Genomic DNA, 17,072 nt, shown 5'->3' with positions numbered 1-17,072 from the left:
GCTATGGCGCCGCCATGACACTTAGCGAGGCGGAAGTGCAGCGGGGGCGTGGTGACGTCACGCGCTCTGAGCGGAAGCAGGAAGTGGCGGCGCCGCTGGAGCCGCCGGGATTCCAAAAATCCCCGAAATCCGCCCCAAAATCCCCGAATTCCGCCCCAAACCGTCCCAGAGCCGCCCGGGCCCTCCCGGGAGCCGCCGATGAGCGGCGGGCGCTGGCGGCGCTCCGCGGAGATGGTGCAGCCGGGGCCTGAGGCGGAGCCGGCGCTGGCGGAGGCGCTGCAGCGGCTGAGGGCGGAGAACCGCGAGCTGAGGGGTGAGAACTGGGGGGGACTGGGAGGGACTGGGAGAGCCCTTGGGACATGGGGGTGTCCCCAGTGATGTCCTGCTGTCTCCATTGATGTCGCAATGTCCCCAATCCCCTCCATGTCCGCGCTGTCCCAATATTCTCAATGTCACCGCGGCCCCCCGGTGTCTCTCCATCCCCGTGTCCCCAAGCCCTGCGGTGTCCCCTGATGTCCCCTGATGTCCCCAGGTGCTCTGTGTCACTGCACGGAGTCGCTGCGGCAGCGCCTGGAGGAGCTGCGGAAGCTGCAGCTGCAGCGCCGCGGGGAGCGGGAGCTGCTGCGGGGACGTTGGGGACAGGCCCGGGACCTGGTGCTGCACCTGCGGGGACAGCGCGGGGACAGCGCCGGGGACACCCCCGAGGACAGCGCGGACACCCCTGGGGACAGCACGGACAGCCCCGGGGACGGCAGGGACACCCTCAAGGACGCCAAGGACACCCCCGGGGACATCAAGGACACCCCCGGGGACACCAAGGACACCCCTGGGGACATCAGGGACTCGCTCAGGGACACGCTCAAGGACAATGGGGACATCTCCAGGGACACCCCTGACACCAGCACCAAGGTATGTGTGGCCCCCCCATGCTGTGTCCCCTCCCTCAGTGTCCCTCAGTGTCCCCTCATCCCCCCTGTGTCCCTCTGTGTCCCCTCCCTCACCCCCAAGTGTCCCCTCATGCCCCCCAGTGTCCCCCTGTCCCTCCCCCTGTCTCCAGTGTCCTCCCCCCGTGTCCCTCTGTGTCCCTCTGTCCTCCCCCAGTGTCCCCTCATCCCCCCATGTCCCCCTGTGTCCCTCTGTGTCCCCTCTGTCCTCTCTCCTGCACCCACCATGTCCCCCTTGTGTCCCCCTGTGTCCCCTCCCTGACCCCCCCAGTGTCCCCTCACCCCCCTGTGTCCCCCTGTCCCTCCCCAGTGTCCTCCCCCCTCCCCCTGTGTCCCCCTGTGTCTCTCTGTGTCCCCTCCCTGACCCCCCCAATGTCCCCTGATGTCCCCCACTGTCCCCACAGCCCCTCGAGGTCCCCCCCCGCTCGGTGTCCCCTCCCCTCGAGGACGTCCCCGCTGTCCCGGAGCCCCCCCAGGCCCCCCCCGGCGCCCCCCCGGAGCCCAGGTGAGCCCCGACCCCCTGTCCCCACCCCCTGGGGACAGCCCTCGATGTCCCCAACTCCCCTGATGTCCCCAACCCCCCTGGGGACACTCCCGATGTCCCTAACCCCCCCTGACCTTCCCCTTGTGTCCCCACCTTCTTGGGGCCCCCCGCAATGTCCCCAACCCCGCTTGGGGACACTCCAATGTCCCCAACCCCCCTGACCCCCCCCCCCCCCCAATGTCCCCAAACCCACTGAGGGACCCCCGATGTCCCCAACCCCTGGGGACCCCCCCCCAATGTCCCCAACCTGCCTTGGGGACCCCCCCAATGTTCCCAACCCCCCCTGACCCCCACCCCGATGTCCCCAATGTCCCCAACCCCTCTGATTCCCCCTCGTGTCCCCAACCCCCCTTGGGGACACCCCTCAATGTCCCCAATGTCCCCAAACCCCTGCCCCAACCTCCTGGATGTCCCCAATGTCCCCAACACCCCTGACCCCCCCCAGATGTCCCCAGTTCCCCCTTGGGAACCCCCCCGATGTCCCCACCCCCTTGGGGACTCCCCTGGGTGTCCCCAACCCCCCCTGGGGACCCCCCGATGTCCCCAAACCCCCTGACCCCCCCCCCTCGTGTCCCCAACCCCCTGGGGGCACCCCCAATGTCCCCACCCCCCCTTGGGGACACCCCCTGATGTCCCAATGTCCCCAACCCCCCTGACCGCCCCCCCCACGATGTCCCCAATGTCCCCAACCCCCCTGACCCCCCGATGTCCCCCCAGCTCGGAGGAGCAGCTGAGGCAGCGCCTGGCAGAGGCTGAGGCTGAGTGAGTTGGGGACATTGGGGACACTTTGGGGACACTTTGGGGACGCTTTGGGGTCACCTTGGCGACACCTGGGGACACCCCAGGGTGGGGGTGGCCGTGGCTGAGGGAGGCTGGGGGGGTTGGGGACACTGTGGGGACACTGTCCCCAGGCTGGTGACACTGTGGGCGGGGTTTGGTGACACCAGTGACCCTTGGTGACCCTTGGTGACCCTTGGTGACATTGGGGACAGGCTGGTGACACTGTGGGCAGGGTGTGGTGACGCCAGTGACCCTTGGTGACATTGGTGACCGCCTGGTGACACTGTGGGTGGGATTTGGTGACCCTTGGTGACTCTTGGTGACCCCAATGACCCTTGGTGACACCGGTGACCCTTGGTGACATTGGTGACAGGCTGGTGACACTGTGGGCAGGGTTTGGTGACACCGATGACCCTTGGTGACCCCAGTGACCCTTGGTGACCCTTGGTGACATTGGTGACAGGCTGGTGACACTGGGGACAGGCTGGTGACACTGTGGGCGGGGTTTGGTGACACCAATGACCCTTGGTGACCCTTGGTGACCCTTGGTGACACCGGTGACACTGGTGACAGGCTGGTGTCACTGTGGGTGGGGTTTGGTGACCCTTGGTGACCCTGCTGACCCTTGGTGACCCTGGTGACACCGGTGACAGGCTGGTGACACTCCGCGCCCGCGTGGCCGTGGCCGAGCTCCGGGCTCAGGACGTTTCCCGCGCGGCCGAGCTGCAGCTGCAGGGACTGCGCAGACAGCTCGAGGTACCGGGGCACAGGGGGACAGGGGGACATGGGGACATGGGGACAGGCCTGGGGACAGGGGGACAGCCTTGGGGATGTGGGGACAGCCATGGGGACATGGGGACAGGCCTGGGGATGTGGGGACAGCCATGGGAATGTGGGGACAGCCCTGGGGACATGGGGACAGCCCTGGGGACAGGGGGACATTGGGGACAGCTGGGGACAGGCGTGGGGACAGGGGGACATGGGGACATTGGGGACAGCCCTGGGGACAGCCCTGGGGACAGCCCTGGGGACATGGGGACAGGCCTGGGGACATGGGGACAGCCCTGGGGACAGCCCTGGGGACATGGGGACAGCCCTGGGGACAGCCGTGGGGACACTGGACATACCTGGGGACAGCTGGGGACACTCAGAGGGTGTCCCTGTCCCCAGCAGGACAAGGACCAGGTGACAGCAGGGGGTGACAGTGTCCCTGTCCCTGTCCCCAGCAGGACAAGGCCCAGGTGCAGGCCCAGGTGACACTCAGGAAGTGACAGTGTCCCTGTCATTGTCCCCAGCAGGACAAGGCCCAGGTGACACTCAGGGGGTGACAGTGTCCCTGTCATTGTCCCCAGCAGGACAAGGCCCAGGTCCAGGCCCAGGTGACACTCAGGGGGTGACAGTGTCCCTGTCCCTGTCCCCAGCAGGACAAGGCCCAGGTGCAGGCCCAGGTGACACTCAGGGGGTGACAGTGTCCCTGTCATTGTCCCCAGCAGGACAAGGCCCAGGTCCAGGCCCAGGTGACACTCAGGGGGTGACAGTGTCCCTGTCCCTGTCCCCAGCAGGACAAGGCCCAGGTGCAGGCCCAGGTGACACTCAGGAAGTGACAGTGTCCCTGTCATTGTCCCCAGCAGGACAAGGCCCAGGTGACACTCAGGGGGTGACAGTGTCCCTGTCATTGTCCCCAGCAGGACAAGGCCCAGGTCCAGGCCCAGGTGACACTCAGGGGGTGACAGTGTCCCTGTCCCTGTCCCCAGCAGGACAAGGCCCAGGTGCAGGCCCAGGTGACACTCAGGGGGTGACAGTGTCCCTGTCATTGTCCCCAGCAGGACAAGGCCCAGGTGCAGGCCCAGGTGACACTCAGGGGGTGACAGTGTCCCTGTCCCTGTCCCCAGCAGGACAAGGCCCAGGTCCAGGCCCAGGTGACACTCAGGGGGTGACAGTGTCCCTGTCCCTGTCCCCAGCAGGACAAGGCCCAGGTGCAGGCCCAGGTGACACTCAGAGGGTGACAGTGTCCCTGTCATTGTCCCCAGCAGGACAAGGCCCAGGTGCAGGCCCAGGTGACACTCAGGAAGTGACAGTGTCCCTGTCATTGTCCCCAGCAGGACAAGGCCCAGGTGACACTCAGGGGGTGATAGTGTCCCTGTCATTGTCCCCAGCAGGACAAGGCCCAGGTCCAGGCCCAGGTGACACTCAGGGGGTGACAGTGTCCCTGTCCCTGTCCCCAGCAGGACAAGGCCCAGGTCCAGGCCCAGGTGACACTCAGGGGGTGACAGTGTCCCTGTCCCTGTCCCCAGCAGGACAAGGCCCAGGTCCAGGCCCAGGTGACACTCAGGGGGTGACAGTGTCCCTGTCCCTGTCCCCAGCAGGACAAGGCCCAGGTGCAGGCCCAGGTGACACTCAGGGGGTGACAGTGTCCCTGTCATTGTCCCCAACAGGACAAGGCCCAGGTCCAGGCCCAGGTGACACTCAGGGGGTGACAGTGTCCCTGTCCCTGTCCCCAGCAGGACAAGGCCCAGGTGCAGGCCCAGGTGACACTCAGGGGGTGACAGTGTCCCTGTCATTGTCCCCAGCAGGACAAGGCCCAGGTGCAGGCCCAGGTGACACTCAGGGGGTGACAGTGTCCCTGTCATTGTCCCCAGCAGGACAAGGCCCAGGTGCAGGCCCAGGTGACACTCAGGGGGTGACAGTGTCCCTGTCATTGTCCCCAGCAGGACAAGGCCCAGGTCCAGGCCCAGGTGACACTCAGGGGGTGACAGTGTCCCTGTCCCTGTCCCCAGCAGGACAAGGCCCAGGTCCAGGCCCAGGTGACGTCCCTGCTGGGGGAGCTCCGGGAGAGCCAAAATCGCCTCGAGAGGAGCCGGGCGGAGAGAGAGCACCTGGAGCGCAGGTGGGGACACCCAGGGGACATGGGGACACTGAGGGGACACTGAGGGGATGTGGGGACACCTGGGGACACTGAGGGGACACCTGGAGCGCAGCTGGGGACATGGGGACACCTGGGGACACTGAAGGGACACTGAGGGGACACGGGGACACTGAGGGGACACCTGGAATGGAACCGGGCAGAGAGAGAGCACCTGGAGCGCAGGTGGGGACATGGGGACACTGAGGGGACACTGGGGGGGACATGGGGACACCTGGAACAGAGCTGGGCGGAGAGAGAGCACCTGGAGCACAGGTGGGGACACCTGGGGACATGGGGACACCCAGGGGACACCTGGAGTGCAGGTGGGGACACCCAGGGGACATGGGGACACTGAGGGGACACCTGGAGTGCAGGTGGGGACATGGGGACACCTGGGGGGACATGGGGACACTGAGGGGACACCTGGAATGGAACCGGGCAGAGAGAGAGCACCTGGAGCGCAGATGGGGACATGGGGACACTGAAGGGACACTGAGGGGACACTGGGGGGGACATGGGGACACCTGGAACGGAGCCGGGTGGAGCGGGAGCACCTGGAGCACAGGTGGGGACACCCAGGGGTGGCACAGGGGTCATGGACTGTCCCCAAGGGGAGGGGACACCACAGCGGAGCTGGGCAGAGCAGGAGCACCTGGAGTGCAGGTGGGGACACCTGGGGACACTGAGGGGACATGGGGACACCTGGGGGGACATGGGGTGGCACAGGGTGGCAGAGGGTGACAATGAGGTGGCACAGGGTGGCACACAGTGACAGTGGGGTGGCTCAGGGCAGCACACGTGGCACACAGTGACAGTTTGGTGACACCATGTCCCAGGGCCCGCAGTGACACCGAGCGAGCGCTGCCAGCAGCTGGAGGAGGTGACACTGTTTGGCTCAGGGTGACAATGAGGTGGCACACAGTGACAGTGGGGTGTCACACGGTGGCACAGGGTGACAATGAGGTGACACTGTGTCCCAGGGCCCGCAGTGATGCCGAACGGTGCCAGCAGCTGGAGGAGGTGACACAGGGTGACACAGGGTGACAATGAGGTGACATTGCTGTCCCCAGGGCCCGCAGTGACGCTGAGAGGTGCCAGCAGCTGGAGGAGGTGACACAGGGTGACACAGGGTGACATTTGGTGCCATTGCTGTCCCCAGGGCCCGCAGTGACGCTGAGAGGTGCCAGCAGCTGGAGGAGGTGACACAGGGTGACAATGAGGTGACACAGGGTGACATTTGGTGCCATTGCTGTCCCCAGGGCGCGCAGTGACGCTGAGAGGTGCCAGCAGCTGGAGGAGGTGACACAGGGTGACACAGGGTGACACAGGGTGACATTTGGTGCCATTGCTGTCCCCAGGGCCCGCAGTGACGCCGAGCGGTGCCAGCAGCTGGAGGAGGTGACACAGGGTGACACAGGGTGACACAGGGTGACATTTGGTGCCATTGCTGTCCCCAGGGCCCGCAGTGACGCTGAGAGGTGCCAGCAGCTGGAGGAGGTGACACAGGGTGACACAGGGTGACATTTGGTGACATTGCTGTCCCCAGGGCCCGCAGTGACGCTGAGAGGTGCCAGCAGCTGGAGGAGGTGACACAGGGTGACACAGGGTGACACAGGGTGACATTTGGTGCCATTGCTGTCCCCAGGGCCCGCAGTGACGCTGAGAGGTGCCAGCAGCTGGAGGAGGTGACACAGGGTGACACAGGGTGACAATGAGGTGACATTTGGTGCCATTGCTGTCCCCAGGGCGCGCAGTGACGCTGAGAGGTGCCAGCAGCTGGAGGAGGTGACACAGGGTGACACAGGGTGACACAGGGTGACACAGGGTGACATTTGGTGCCATTGTGTCCCCAGGGCCCGCAGTGACGCCGAGCGGTGCCAGCAGCTGGAGGAGGTGACACAGGGTGACACAGGGTGACATAGGGTGACATTTGGTGCCATTGCTGTCCCCAGGGCCCGCAGTGACGCCGAGCGGTGCCAGCAGCTGGAGGAGGTGACACAGGGTGACACAGGGTGACAATGAGGTGACATTTGGTGACATTTGGTACCATTGCTGTCCCCAGGGCGCGCAGTGACGCTGAGCGGTGCCAGCAGCTGGAGGAGGTGACACAGGGTGACACAGGGTGACACAGGGTGACATTTGGTGCCATTGCTGTCCCCAGGGCCCGCAGTGACGCCGAGAGGTGCCAGCAGCTGGAGGAGGTGACACAGGGTGACACAGGGTGACACAGGGTGACATTTGGTGCCATTGCTGTCCCCAGGGCGCGCAGTGACGCTGAGAGGTGCCAGCAGCTGGAGGAGGTGACACAGGGTGACACAGGGTGACACAGGGTGATATTTGGTGCCATTGCTGTCCCCAGGGCCCGCAGTGACGCTGAGAGGTGCCAGCAGCTGGAGGAGGTGACACAAGGCCACCAGGTGCAGCTGGACCAGCTCCGGCTGCAGGTGACAAACCTGGAAACCGCCCTGAGGGTGGAGCGGCGCGGGGCCACCGAGGAGAAGTGAGTGACAACGGGGACATGGGGGACATGGGGGACATGGGGACATGGGGACATTGGGGAGGAGTGAGTGACAACGGGGACATTGGGGACATGGGGGACATGGAGGGGACATGGGGACATTGGGGACACCGAGGAGAAGTGAGTGACAACGGGGACACTGGGGACATGGGGGGGACATTGGGGACATTGGGGGCATGGAGGGGACATGGGGACATTGGGGACACCGAGGAGAAGTGAGTGACAATGGGGACATTGGGGACATGGGGGACATGGGGACATGGGGACATTGGGGAGGAGTGAGTGACAACGGGGACATTGGGGACATGGGAACACTGGGGGGGACACTGGGATGGAGTGAGTGACAGTGGGGACATGGGGACACTGGGGACATGAGGACATGGGGGAGGAGGGAGGGACAACGGGGACAGTGGGGACATGGGGACACCGAGGAGAAGTGAGTGACAAAGGGGACATGGGGACATGGAGGGGACATTGGGGACACTGGAGACATTGGAGACATGGGGACAGTGGGGACACTGGGGACATGGGGCCACTGAGGAGAAGTGAGTGACACCAGGGACATGGGGACACCAGGGAGGAGTGAGTGACAGCGGGGACACTGGGGACATGGAGGGGACATGGGGACATTGGGGACACCGGGGAGCAGTGAGTGACAGCAGGGACATTGGGGACACTGGGGAGGAGTGAGTGACATTGGGGACATTGGGGACACCAGGCAGGAGTGACGATGGACGGGGTGAGACGTGGGCAGGGGTGGCACCTGGGGACAGCCATCGTTGTCCCCAGTGTCCCCACACTGTCCCCCCAGTGTCCCCAGTGTCCCCTCCGTGTCTCCAATGTCCCCTATTAATGTCCCCAGTGTCCCCACACTGTCCCCAGTGTCTCAGGTGGGAGTTGCTGGAGCTCAAGGCCACCTGTCCCAGTGGCGGTGGCATTCCCAACGTCCCCAGTGTCCCCAAAGTCCCCAGTCAATGTCCCCAGTGTCCTCTCAATGTCCCCAATGTCCCCTCCATGTTCCAATGTCCCTTTGAAGTCCCCAATGTCCCCATGTCCCCAATGTCCTTTTGATGTCCCCACTGTCCCCAATGTCCCCATGTCCCCAATGTCCCTTTGATGTCCCCAGACGGAAGCTGGTGCAGCTGCAGGCCGCCTGTCCCCAATGTCCCCTCGATATCCCCAATGTCCCCTCGATGTCCCCAATGTCCCTTTGATGTCCCCAATGTCCCCTCATTGTCCCCAGGAGGAAGCTGGTGCAGCTGCAGGCCGCCTGTCCCCAATGTCCCCAATGTCCCTTTGATGATGTCCCCAATGTCCTTCTGATGTCCCCAATGTCCCTTTGATGTCACAGACGGAAGCTGGTGCAGCTGCAGGCCGCCTGTCCCCAATGTCCCCAATGTCCCCAATGTCCCTTTGATGATGTCCCCAATGTCCCTTTAATGTCCCCAATGTCCCCTCTTTGTCCCCAGACGGAAGCTGGTGCAGCTGCAGGCCGCCTGTCCCCAATGTCCTCAATGTCCCTTTGATGTCCCAATGTCCCCAATGTCCCTTTGATGATGTCCCCAATGTCCCAGACGGAAGCTGGTGCAGCTGCAGGCCGCCTGTCCCCAGTGTCCCCAATGTCCCTTTGATGTCCCCAATGTCCCCAATGTCCCCAGGAGGAAGCTGGTGCAGCTGCAGGCCGCCTGTCCCCAATGTCCCCAATGTCCCCTCATTGTCCCCAATGTCCCTTTGATGTCCCCAATGTCCCCTCATTGTCCCCAATGTCCCAGGAGGAAGCTGGTGCAGCTGCAGGCCACCTGTCCCCAGTGTCCCCAATGTCCCCAATGTCCCCTCATTGTCCCCAATGTCCCAGGAGGAAGCTGGTGCAGCTGCAGGCCACCTGTCCCCAGTGTCCCCAATGTCCCTTTGATGTCCCTTTGATGTCCCTTTGATGTCACAGACGGAAGCTGGTGCAGCTGCAGGCCGCCTGTCCCCAATGTCCCTTTGATGTCCCCAATGTCCCCATGTCCCCAATGTCCCCAATGTCCCTTTGAATGTCCCCAGGCGGAAGCTGGTGCAGCTGCAGGCCGCCTGTCCCCAATGTCCCCAATGTCCCTTTGATGATGTCCCCAATGTCACAGACGGAAGCTGGTGCAGCTGCAGGCCGCCTGTCCCCAATGTCCCCAATGTCCCTTTGATGTCCCCAATGTCCCTTTGATGATGTCCCCAATGTCCCCATGTCCCCAGGAGGAAGCTGGTGCAGCTGCAGGCCGCCTGTCCCCAGTGTCCCCAATGTCCCCAATGTCCCTTTGATGTCCCCAATGTCCCTTTGATGATGTCCCCAATGTCCCCATGTCCCCAGGAGGAAGCTGGTGCAGCTGCAGGCCGCCTGTCCCCAGTGTCCCCAATGTCCCCAATGTCCCTTTGATGATGTCCCCAATGTCCCCATGTCCCCAGGAGGAAGCTGGTGCAGCTGCAGGCCGCGTACCATCACCTGTTCCAGGAGTACGACGCTCACATCAAGGCCAGCCTGGAGGGGGACAAACGGAGCCAGGTGGGGCACAGGGGACACTGGGGGACACCAGGGGACACTGGGGGACACCGGGGGACACTGGGGACACTGGGATCACCTCCCATCCCTTGGGGACCCGAGGGTGGCCCCTTGTCCCCGTTCCAGCCCCTTGGGGACACCTGGAATTTCCCTGTCCCTTGGGTGATTCAGGTGCCCTCAGGTGACTCCTCAGGTGACAGTGCCACCCCTCAGGTGTCACAGGTGACCCCTCAGGTGTCACAGGTGACCCGTCAGGTGACACAGGTGATATCCCAGGTGTCCCAGGTGTCACTGTCCCCCCCAGGTGACACAAGAGCAGCTCCGAGCAGCTGAGGCCGCGCTGGGGGTGCAGGGAGGGGCTAGGGGTGACACAGGTGACACAGGTGCTGTCCCAGGTGGCAGGTGATACCCCAGGTGATATCCCAGGTGTCCCTGTCCCCCCTAGGTGACACAAGAACAGCTCCGTGCCACTGAGGCCGCGCTGGGGGTGCAGGGAGGGGCTGTGGGTGACACAGGTGCTCTCCCAGGTGACACAGGTGTCACAGGTGACTCCTCAGGTGTCAGAGATGACACAGGTGATATCCCAGGTGATACCCAGGTGTCCCTGTCCCCCCAGGTGACACAAGAACAGCTCCGTGCCGCCGAGGCCGCGCTGGGGGTGCAGTGGGGGAGGTTGAGGGGTGACACAGGTGACACGGGTGACACAGGTGATATCCCAGGTGCTGTCCCAGGTATCTCAGGTGTCCCTGTCCCCCCAGGTGACACAATAACAGCTCTGAGCCGCCGAGGCCGCGCTGGGGGTGCAGGGAGGGGCTGGGGGTGTCCCAGGTGCTCTCCCAGGTGACACAGGTGACCCCCAGGTGACAGAGGTGCTGTCCCAGGTGACACAGGTGCCATTGTCCCCCCCAGGTGACCCAGGAGCAGCTCCGAGCCGCCGAGGCCGCGCTGGGGGTGCAGGGAGGGGTTGAGGGGTGACACAGGTGACACAGGTGACCCCTCAGGTGACACAGGTGCTGTCCCAGGTGACACAGGTGTCACTGTCACCCCCAGGTGACACAGGAACAGCTCCGTGCCGCCGAGGCCGCGCTGGGGGTGCAGGGAGGGGCTAGGGGTGACAGAGGTGACACAGGTGATATCCCAGGTGACACAGGTGTCCCAGGTGTCACTGTCACCCCCAGGTGACACAAGAACAGCTCCGTGCCGCCGAGGCCGCGCTGGGGGTGCAGGGAGGGGCTAGGGGTGACACAGGTGACCCCTCAGGTGACACAGGTGTCCCTGTCCCCCCCAGGTGACACAAGAACAGCTCTGTGCCGCCGAGGCCGCGCTGGGGGTGCAGGGAGGGGTTGAGGGGTGACACAGGTGACACAGGTGACCCCTCAGGTGTCACTGTCACCTCCCAGGTGACACAAGAACAGCTCTGTGTGGCCAAGGCTGTGTTGGGAGTGCAGGGGGGGAGGTGACACAGGTGACATCCCAGGTGTCACATGTGACACAGGTGCTCTCCCAGGTGTCTCAGATGTCACAGGTGACCCCCAGGTGACACAGGTGTCCCTGTCCCCCCCAGGTATCTCAGGTGTCCTTGTCCCCCCCAGGTGACACAAGAACAGCTCCAAGCCACCGAGGCCGTGCTGGGGGTGCAGTGGGGGAGGTTGAGGGGTGACACAGGTGCTGTCCCAGGTGCTCTCCCAGGTGACACAGGTGACCCCTCAGGTGACACAGGTGACATCCCAGGTGACACAGGTGACACAGGTGCTCTCCCAGGTGTCTCAGGTGACACAGGTGATATCCCAGGTGCCATTGTCTCCCCCAGGTGACCCAAGAACAGCTCTGAGCAGCCGAGGCCGCGCTGGGGGTGCAGGGGCAGGACTGGGGGTGACAGAGGTGACCCCTCAGGTGTCCCTGTCCCCCCAGGTGACACAAGAACAGCTCCGAGTGGCTGAGGCCGCGCTGGGGGTGCAGGGGCAGGACTGGGGGTGACACAGGTGACACAGGTGCTGTCCCAGGTGTCTCAGGTGTCCCTGTCCCCCCCAGGTGACCCAGGAACAGCTCCGTGCCGCCGAGGCCGCGCTGGGGGTGCAGGGAGGGGCTGGGGGTGACACAGGTGACACAGGTGACCTGCTAGGTGATATCCCAGGTGCTCTCCCAGGTGATATACCAGGTGTCCCTGTCCCCCCCAGGTGACCCAGGAGCAGCTCCGAGCCGCCGAGGCCGCGCTGGGGGTGCAGGGAGGGGTTGAGGGGTGACACAGGTGACACAGGTGATATCCCAGGTGTCTCAGATGCTCTCCCAGGTGTCCCGGGTGACACAGGTGATATCCCAGGTGCTGTCCCAGGTGATGTCCCAGGTGTCCCTGTCCCCCCAGGTGACCCAGGAGCAGCTCCGAGCCGCCGAGGCCGCGCTGGGGGTGCAGGGAGGGGTTCAGGGATGACAGAAGTGCTGTCCCAGGTGTCACAGGTGTCACTGTCCCTCCCAGGTGACACAGGAACAGCTCCGTGCCGCCGAGGCCGCGCTGGCTCTCAAGCAGGATCTCATCGATCGCCTCAAGGCCGAGGCCGAGCGGCAGCGAGCGGCGCTGGAGACGATCCCGGTGCTGCAGGCCCAGGTGGGGCTGGGGGGGAACCTGGGGAGGGGTCCTGGGGGGTCCCTGGGGGGTCCCTGGGGACCATCCCGGTGCTGCAGGCACAGGTGGGGCTGGGGGGGAGCCTGGTGGGGGGTCTTGAGGGGGTCTGGGGGTGTTCGGGGGGGGTTCTGGGGGCTCTGGGGACCATCCCGGTGCTGCAGGCACAGGTGGGGCTGGGGGCTCTGGGGAGGGGTCCTGGGGGGCTCTGGGGGGTTCTGGGGGGGTCCTGAGGGGCTCATGGGGGTCCTGAGGGGGTTCTGGGGGGTCCTGTGTGGTCCTGTGGGGTGTCTTGGGGGGCTCATGGGGGTCCTCAGGGGCTCATGGGGGTCCTCAGGGGGTTCTGGAGGTGTCCTGGGGAGGTTCTGGGGCTCTCTACGGGGTTCTGGGGTGGGCTCTGGGGACCATCCCGGTGCTACAGGCCCAGGTGGGGCTGGGGGCTCTGGGGTGGGGTCCCTGGGGGGTCTGAGGGTGTTCTGAGGGGGTCTGGAGGAGTCCTGGGGGGGCTCTGGGGGGGTCCTGGGGACCATCCCGGTGCTCTAGTTGGGGCTGGGGGCTCTGGGGGGGCTCTGGGGGGGTGCTGGGGGCTTGGGGGGGGTCCTGGGGGGTCCTGGGGACCATCCCGGTGCTCTAGGTGGGGCTGGGGGCTCTGGGGGGGGGGGTCCTGGGGGGTCTCCGAGTCCCCTGACCCACCCCCAAAGCCAGGTTGGTGTCCTCAAGGTGGGTCTGGGGGGGATTTGGGGGTTCCCAGAGGGGTTTGAGGGGTCCTGGGGGGTCCTGGGGAGGTCCTGACTCCCCCCCAAATCTCCCCTAACCCCCCCCAAACCCAGGTTGGTGTCTTCAAGGTGGGTCTGGGGGAGATTTGGGGTTCCCTGTTTGGATTTGAGGATCCCTGGTTGGATTTTGGGGTTCCCTGTGTTGATTTTGGGGGCTCCCTCGTTGGATTTTGGGGGTTCCCTGGTTGGATTTTGGGGTCCCTGTGTTGATTTGGGGTTCCCTGGGTTGATTTTGGGGATCCTTGGGTTGATTTCTGGTTCTCTGGCTGGAATTGAAGTTCCGTGGTTGGATTTGGAGGATCCCTGTGTTGATTTTGGGGTTCCTGGCTGGATTTTGGGATTCCCTGTTTGATTTTGGGGTTCCCTGGGTTGGATTTTGGGGTTCCCCGGCTGGATATGGGGTCCCTGGGTTGATTTTGGGGTTCCCTGATTGGATTTTGGGGGTCCCTGGTTGGATTTGGGGGATCCTGATGGGATTGAAATGTTCCTGGGGGATTTTGGGTTCCCTGGGTTGATTTTGGGGTTCCTGGTTGGATTTTGGGGTTCCCTGGTTGGTTTTTGGGAATCCATGGCTGGATTTGGGGGATCCCTGGTTGGATTTGAGGATCCCTGTGTTGATTTTGAGGATCCCTGTGTTGATTTTGGGGTTCTCTGTTTAATTTTGGGGTTCCCTGGTTTGTTTTGGTGTCCCCAGGCCGACATTTACCGCGCTGATTTCGAGGCGGAGCGCGCGGCTCTGGGAGGGTTCCTGGCTGGATTTTGGGGTCCCCTGTGTTGATTTTGGGGATCCCTGGTTGAATTTTGGGGTTCCCCATTTAATTTTGGGGTCCCTGGTGTCCCCAGGCCGACATTTACCGTGCTGATTTCGAGGCGGAGCGTGCGGCTCTGGGAGGGATCCTTGGGTTGATTTTGGGGTTCCCTGTTTAATTTTGGGGTTCCCTGTGTTGATTTTGGGGTTCCCTGGGTTGATTTTGGGGTCCCTGGTGTCCCCAGGCCGACATTTACCGCGCTGATTTCGAGGCGGAGCGCGCGGCTCTGGGAGGGATCCTTGGGTAGATTTTGGGGTTCCCTGTTTAATTTTGGGGTGCCCTGTGTTGATTTTGGGGTGCCCTGTTTCATTTTGGGGTTCCCTGGTTGATTTTGGGGTCCCAGGCCGACATTTACCGGGCTGATTTCGAGGCGGAGCGCGCGGCGCGGGAGCAGCTCCATGGGCAGCGCGAGGCTCTGCAGGAGGAGCTGAAGCAGCTGCGGCTGCGGCTCGGGGGGGACGGGGCCAGGTACGGAGCTGCACCCCAAAAATAACCCCAAAACACCCAAAAAAATACCCAAAACACCCAAAAAATAACCCAAAAACACCCGAAAATACCCAAAAACACCCCAAAAAATACCCAAAACACCCAAAAAAATACCCAAAACACCAAAAAAAACCCCCCAAATAACCCAAAAACACCCCAAAAAATACCTAAAACACCCCAAAGATACCCTAAATACCCCAAAAATAACCCAAAACCACCCCAAAAATACCCCAAAAATAACCCAAAAAGTACCCAAAAATACCCAAAATATCCCAAAAACACCCAAAAAATACCCTAAACACCCCAAAATACCCAAAAACACACCAAAACCACTCCAGAACATTCCAAAAATAACCCCAAAAAATACCCAAAAATACCCCAAACCCACCCCAAATCCACCCTGGAACACCCCAAAATACCCCAAAGATACCCAAAAATAACCCAAAAACACCCCAAAAATAATCCAAAAATACCCCAGAACACCCCTGAAATAGCCCAAAATTACCCAAAATACCCTGGAACACCCCAAAACCACCCTGGAACACCCCAAAATACCCCAAAAAGACACCAAAAACACCCCGGAACACCCCAAAAAAAACCCTAAAACACCCCAAAAAGACCTAAAAATACCCCAAACAGCCCAATAACACCCCAAAATACCCCAAATCCACCCTGGAACACCTCAAAAATACACCAAAAGCACTCCAGAACACCCCCAAAACACCCCAACCCCCCCAAAACACCCCAAACCCACCCAAAAATCCCCCCAAAACGCCCCAAAACCACCCCAGAACACCCAAAACCCCCAACCACCCCAGAACACCCGAAAAAAAACCCAAACCACCCAAAAAACACCCCAAAACACCCCCAAACACCACCCTCCCCACCCCATCCTGGTCCCCCCAAACCCCCTGAGCCCCCCAAAATCCCCCAAAACACTCCACAACCCCCCAAAATCACCCCAAAACCACCCCAGAACACCCAAAAAACCCCCAAACCACCCAAAAAATCCCCCAAATACCCCCCTCCCCACCCCCTCCCAGTCCCCCCAAACCCCCTGAGCCCCCCTAAACCCCCCAAAATTCCCCTAAAACCACCCAAAAATACCCCAAAATCTTCCCAAACACCCATAAAAACCCCAAAATTACCCCCAAAACACCCCACAACACCCCCAAAACACCCCCAAACCACCCAGGACACCCCAAAACCACCCCCAGAGACCCCTCCCCATTCCCCTCCCCCTCTCCCTGACACCCCCAGCCCCCCAAAACTCCCACCAGAAGCCCCCAAAACCCCCCAAAATACCCCACAACACCCCAAAAAAATCCACAAACCACCCCACAACACCCCAAAAACACCCCAAACCACCCAAAAAACACCCCAAAACACCCCCAAACACCCCCTCCCCACCCCCTCCCACTCCCCCCAAACCCCCTGAGCCCCCCAAAATCCCCCTAAAACCCCCAAACCCACCCCAAAATCCCCCCAAAATCCCCCCAACCACCCCCCCAAATTCCCCAAAACCCCCCCAAAACCCCCCTAAAACCCCTTAAAACACCCCAAAATACCCCAAAACACCCCCAAATACCCCCTTCCCCACCCCTTCCCGTTCCCCCCACACCCCCAAAATCCCCCAGAACCCCCCTAATCCCCCCCAAACCCCCCCAAACCCCAGGGCCCGTCTGGAGGAGCTGCGCAATCGCCACTCGGAGCCGCCCCCGGCCCCGGCCCCGGCGGGGGGTGAGTACAGAGGGGGGGTGGGGGAGGGGCTCAGCACCCCCCAAATCCCCCCTGGGGGAGGGGCAGGGCCTGACCCCGCCCCTCCCCCCCCTCCCCCCGCAGGTTTTGGGGGGGTCCCGCCCCCCCCCGAGGAGGGGCCCGACCTGTGCTGCCCCAAGTGTCAGTACAAGGCTCCGGACATGGACACGCTGCAGATCCACGTCATGGACTGCATCAAGTGAGGGGGGTCCCGAATCAACCCCCAGGCACCCCAAAAACACCCAGGGGGGACCCCAATCAACCCCCCCCCAGGCACCCCAAAACCACCCAGGGGGGTCATCCCAAATCCAACTTCCCCCCCAGGCACCCCAAAATCATCCAGGGGGGTCACCCCAAATCCAACCCCCCCCAGGCACCCCAAAATTCCCCCCTGGGACACCC

The 17,072-nt window shown here is 63.0% G+C and overlaps 1 protein-coding gene across 2 annotated transcripts; it reads left to right on the top strand.

The window, feature by feature from the left end:
• The first annotated feature begins 65 nt into the window (after positions 1 to 65).
• IKBKG (inhibitor of nuclear factor kappa B kinase regulatory subunit gamma) lies at positions 66 to 16,915 on the top strand. Of its 2 annotated transcripts, none has more exons than XM_033083558.1 (12): positions 66 to 313; positions 533 to 909; positions 1,349 to 1,449; positions 2,206 to 2,250; positions 2,922 to 3,024; positions 5,049 to 5,155; positions 7,533 to 7,673; positions 10,131 to 10,227; positions 12,698 to 12,826; positions 14,770 to 14,894; positions 16,588 to 16,652; positions 16,755 to 16,915. In XM_033083558.1, exons 1-12 carry the CDS (start codon positions 199 to 201, stop codon positions 16,871 to 16,873), a joined length of 1,524 nt encoding a protein of 507 aa, XP_032939449.1. In that variant the 5' UTR covers positions 66 to 198; the 3' UTR covers positions 16,874 to 16,915. The 2 variants fall into 2 exon arrangements, with proteins under 2 accessions (XP_032939449.1, XP_032939448.1); XM_033083557.1 differs by having other exon boundaries at positions 5,046 to 5,155.
• Positions 16,916 to 17,072: the final 157 nt, after the last annotated feature.

Source organism: Catharus ustulatus, chromosome 32 (genome assembly GCF_009819885.2).
Source record: "Catharus ustulatus isolate bCatUst1 chromosome 32, bCatUst1.pri.v2, whole genome shotgun sequence".
Taxonomy (NCBI): Eukaryota; Metazoa; Chordata; class Aves; order Passeriformes; family Turdidae; genus Catharus; species Catharus ustulatus.
Note: the sequence above shows the minus strand (reverse complement) of the source record. Positions and strands in the feature narration are given on the sequence as shown.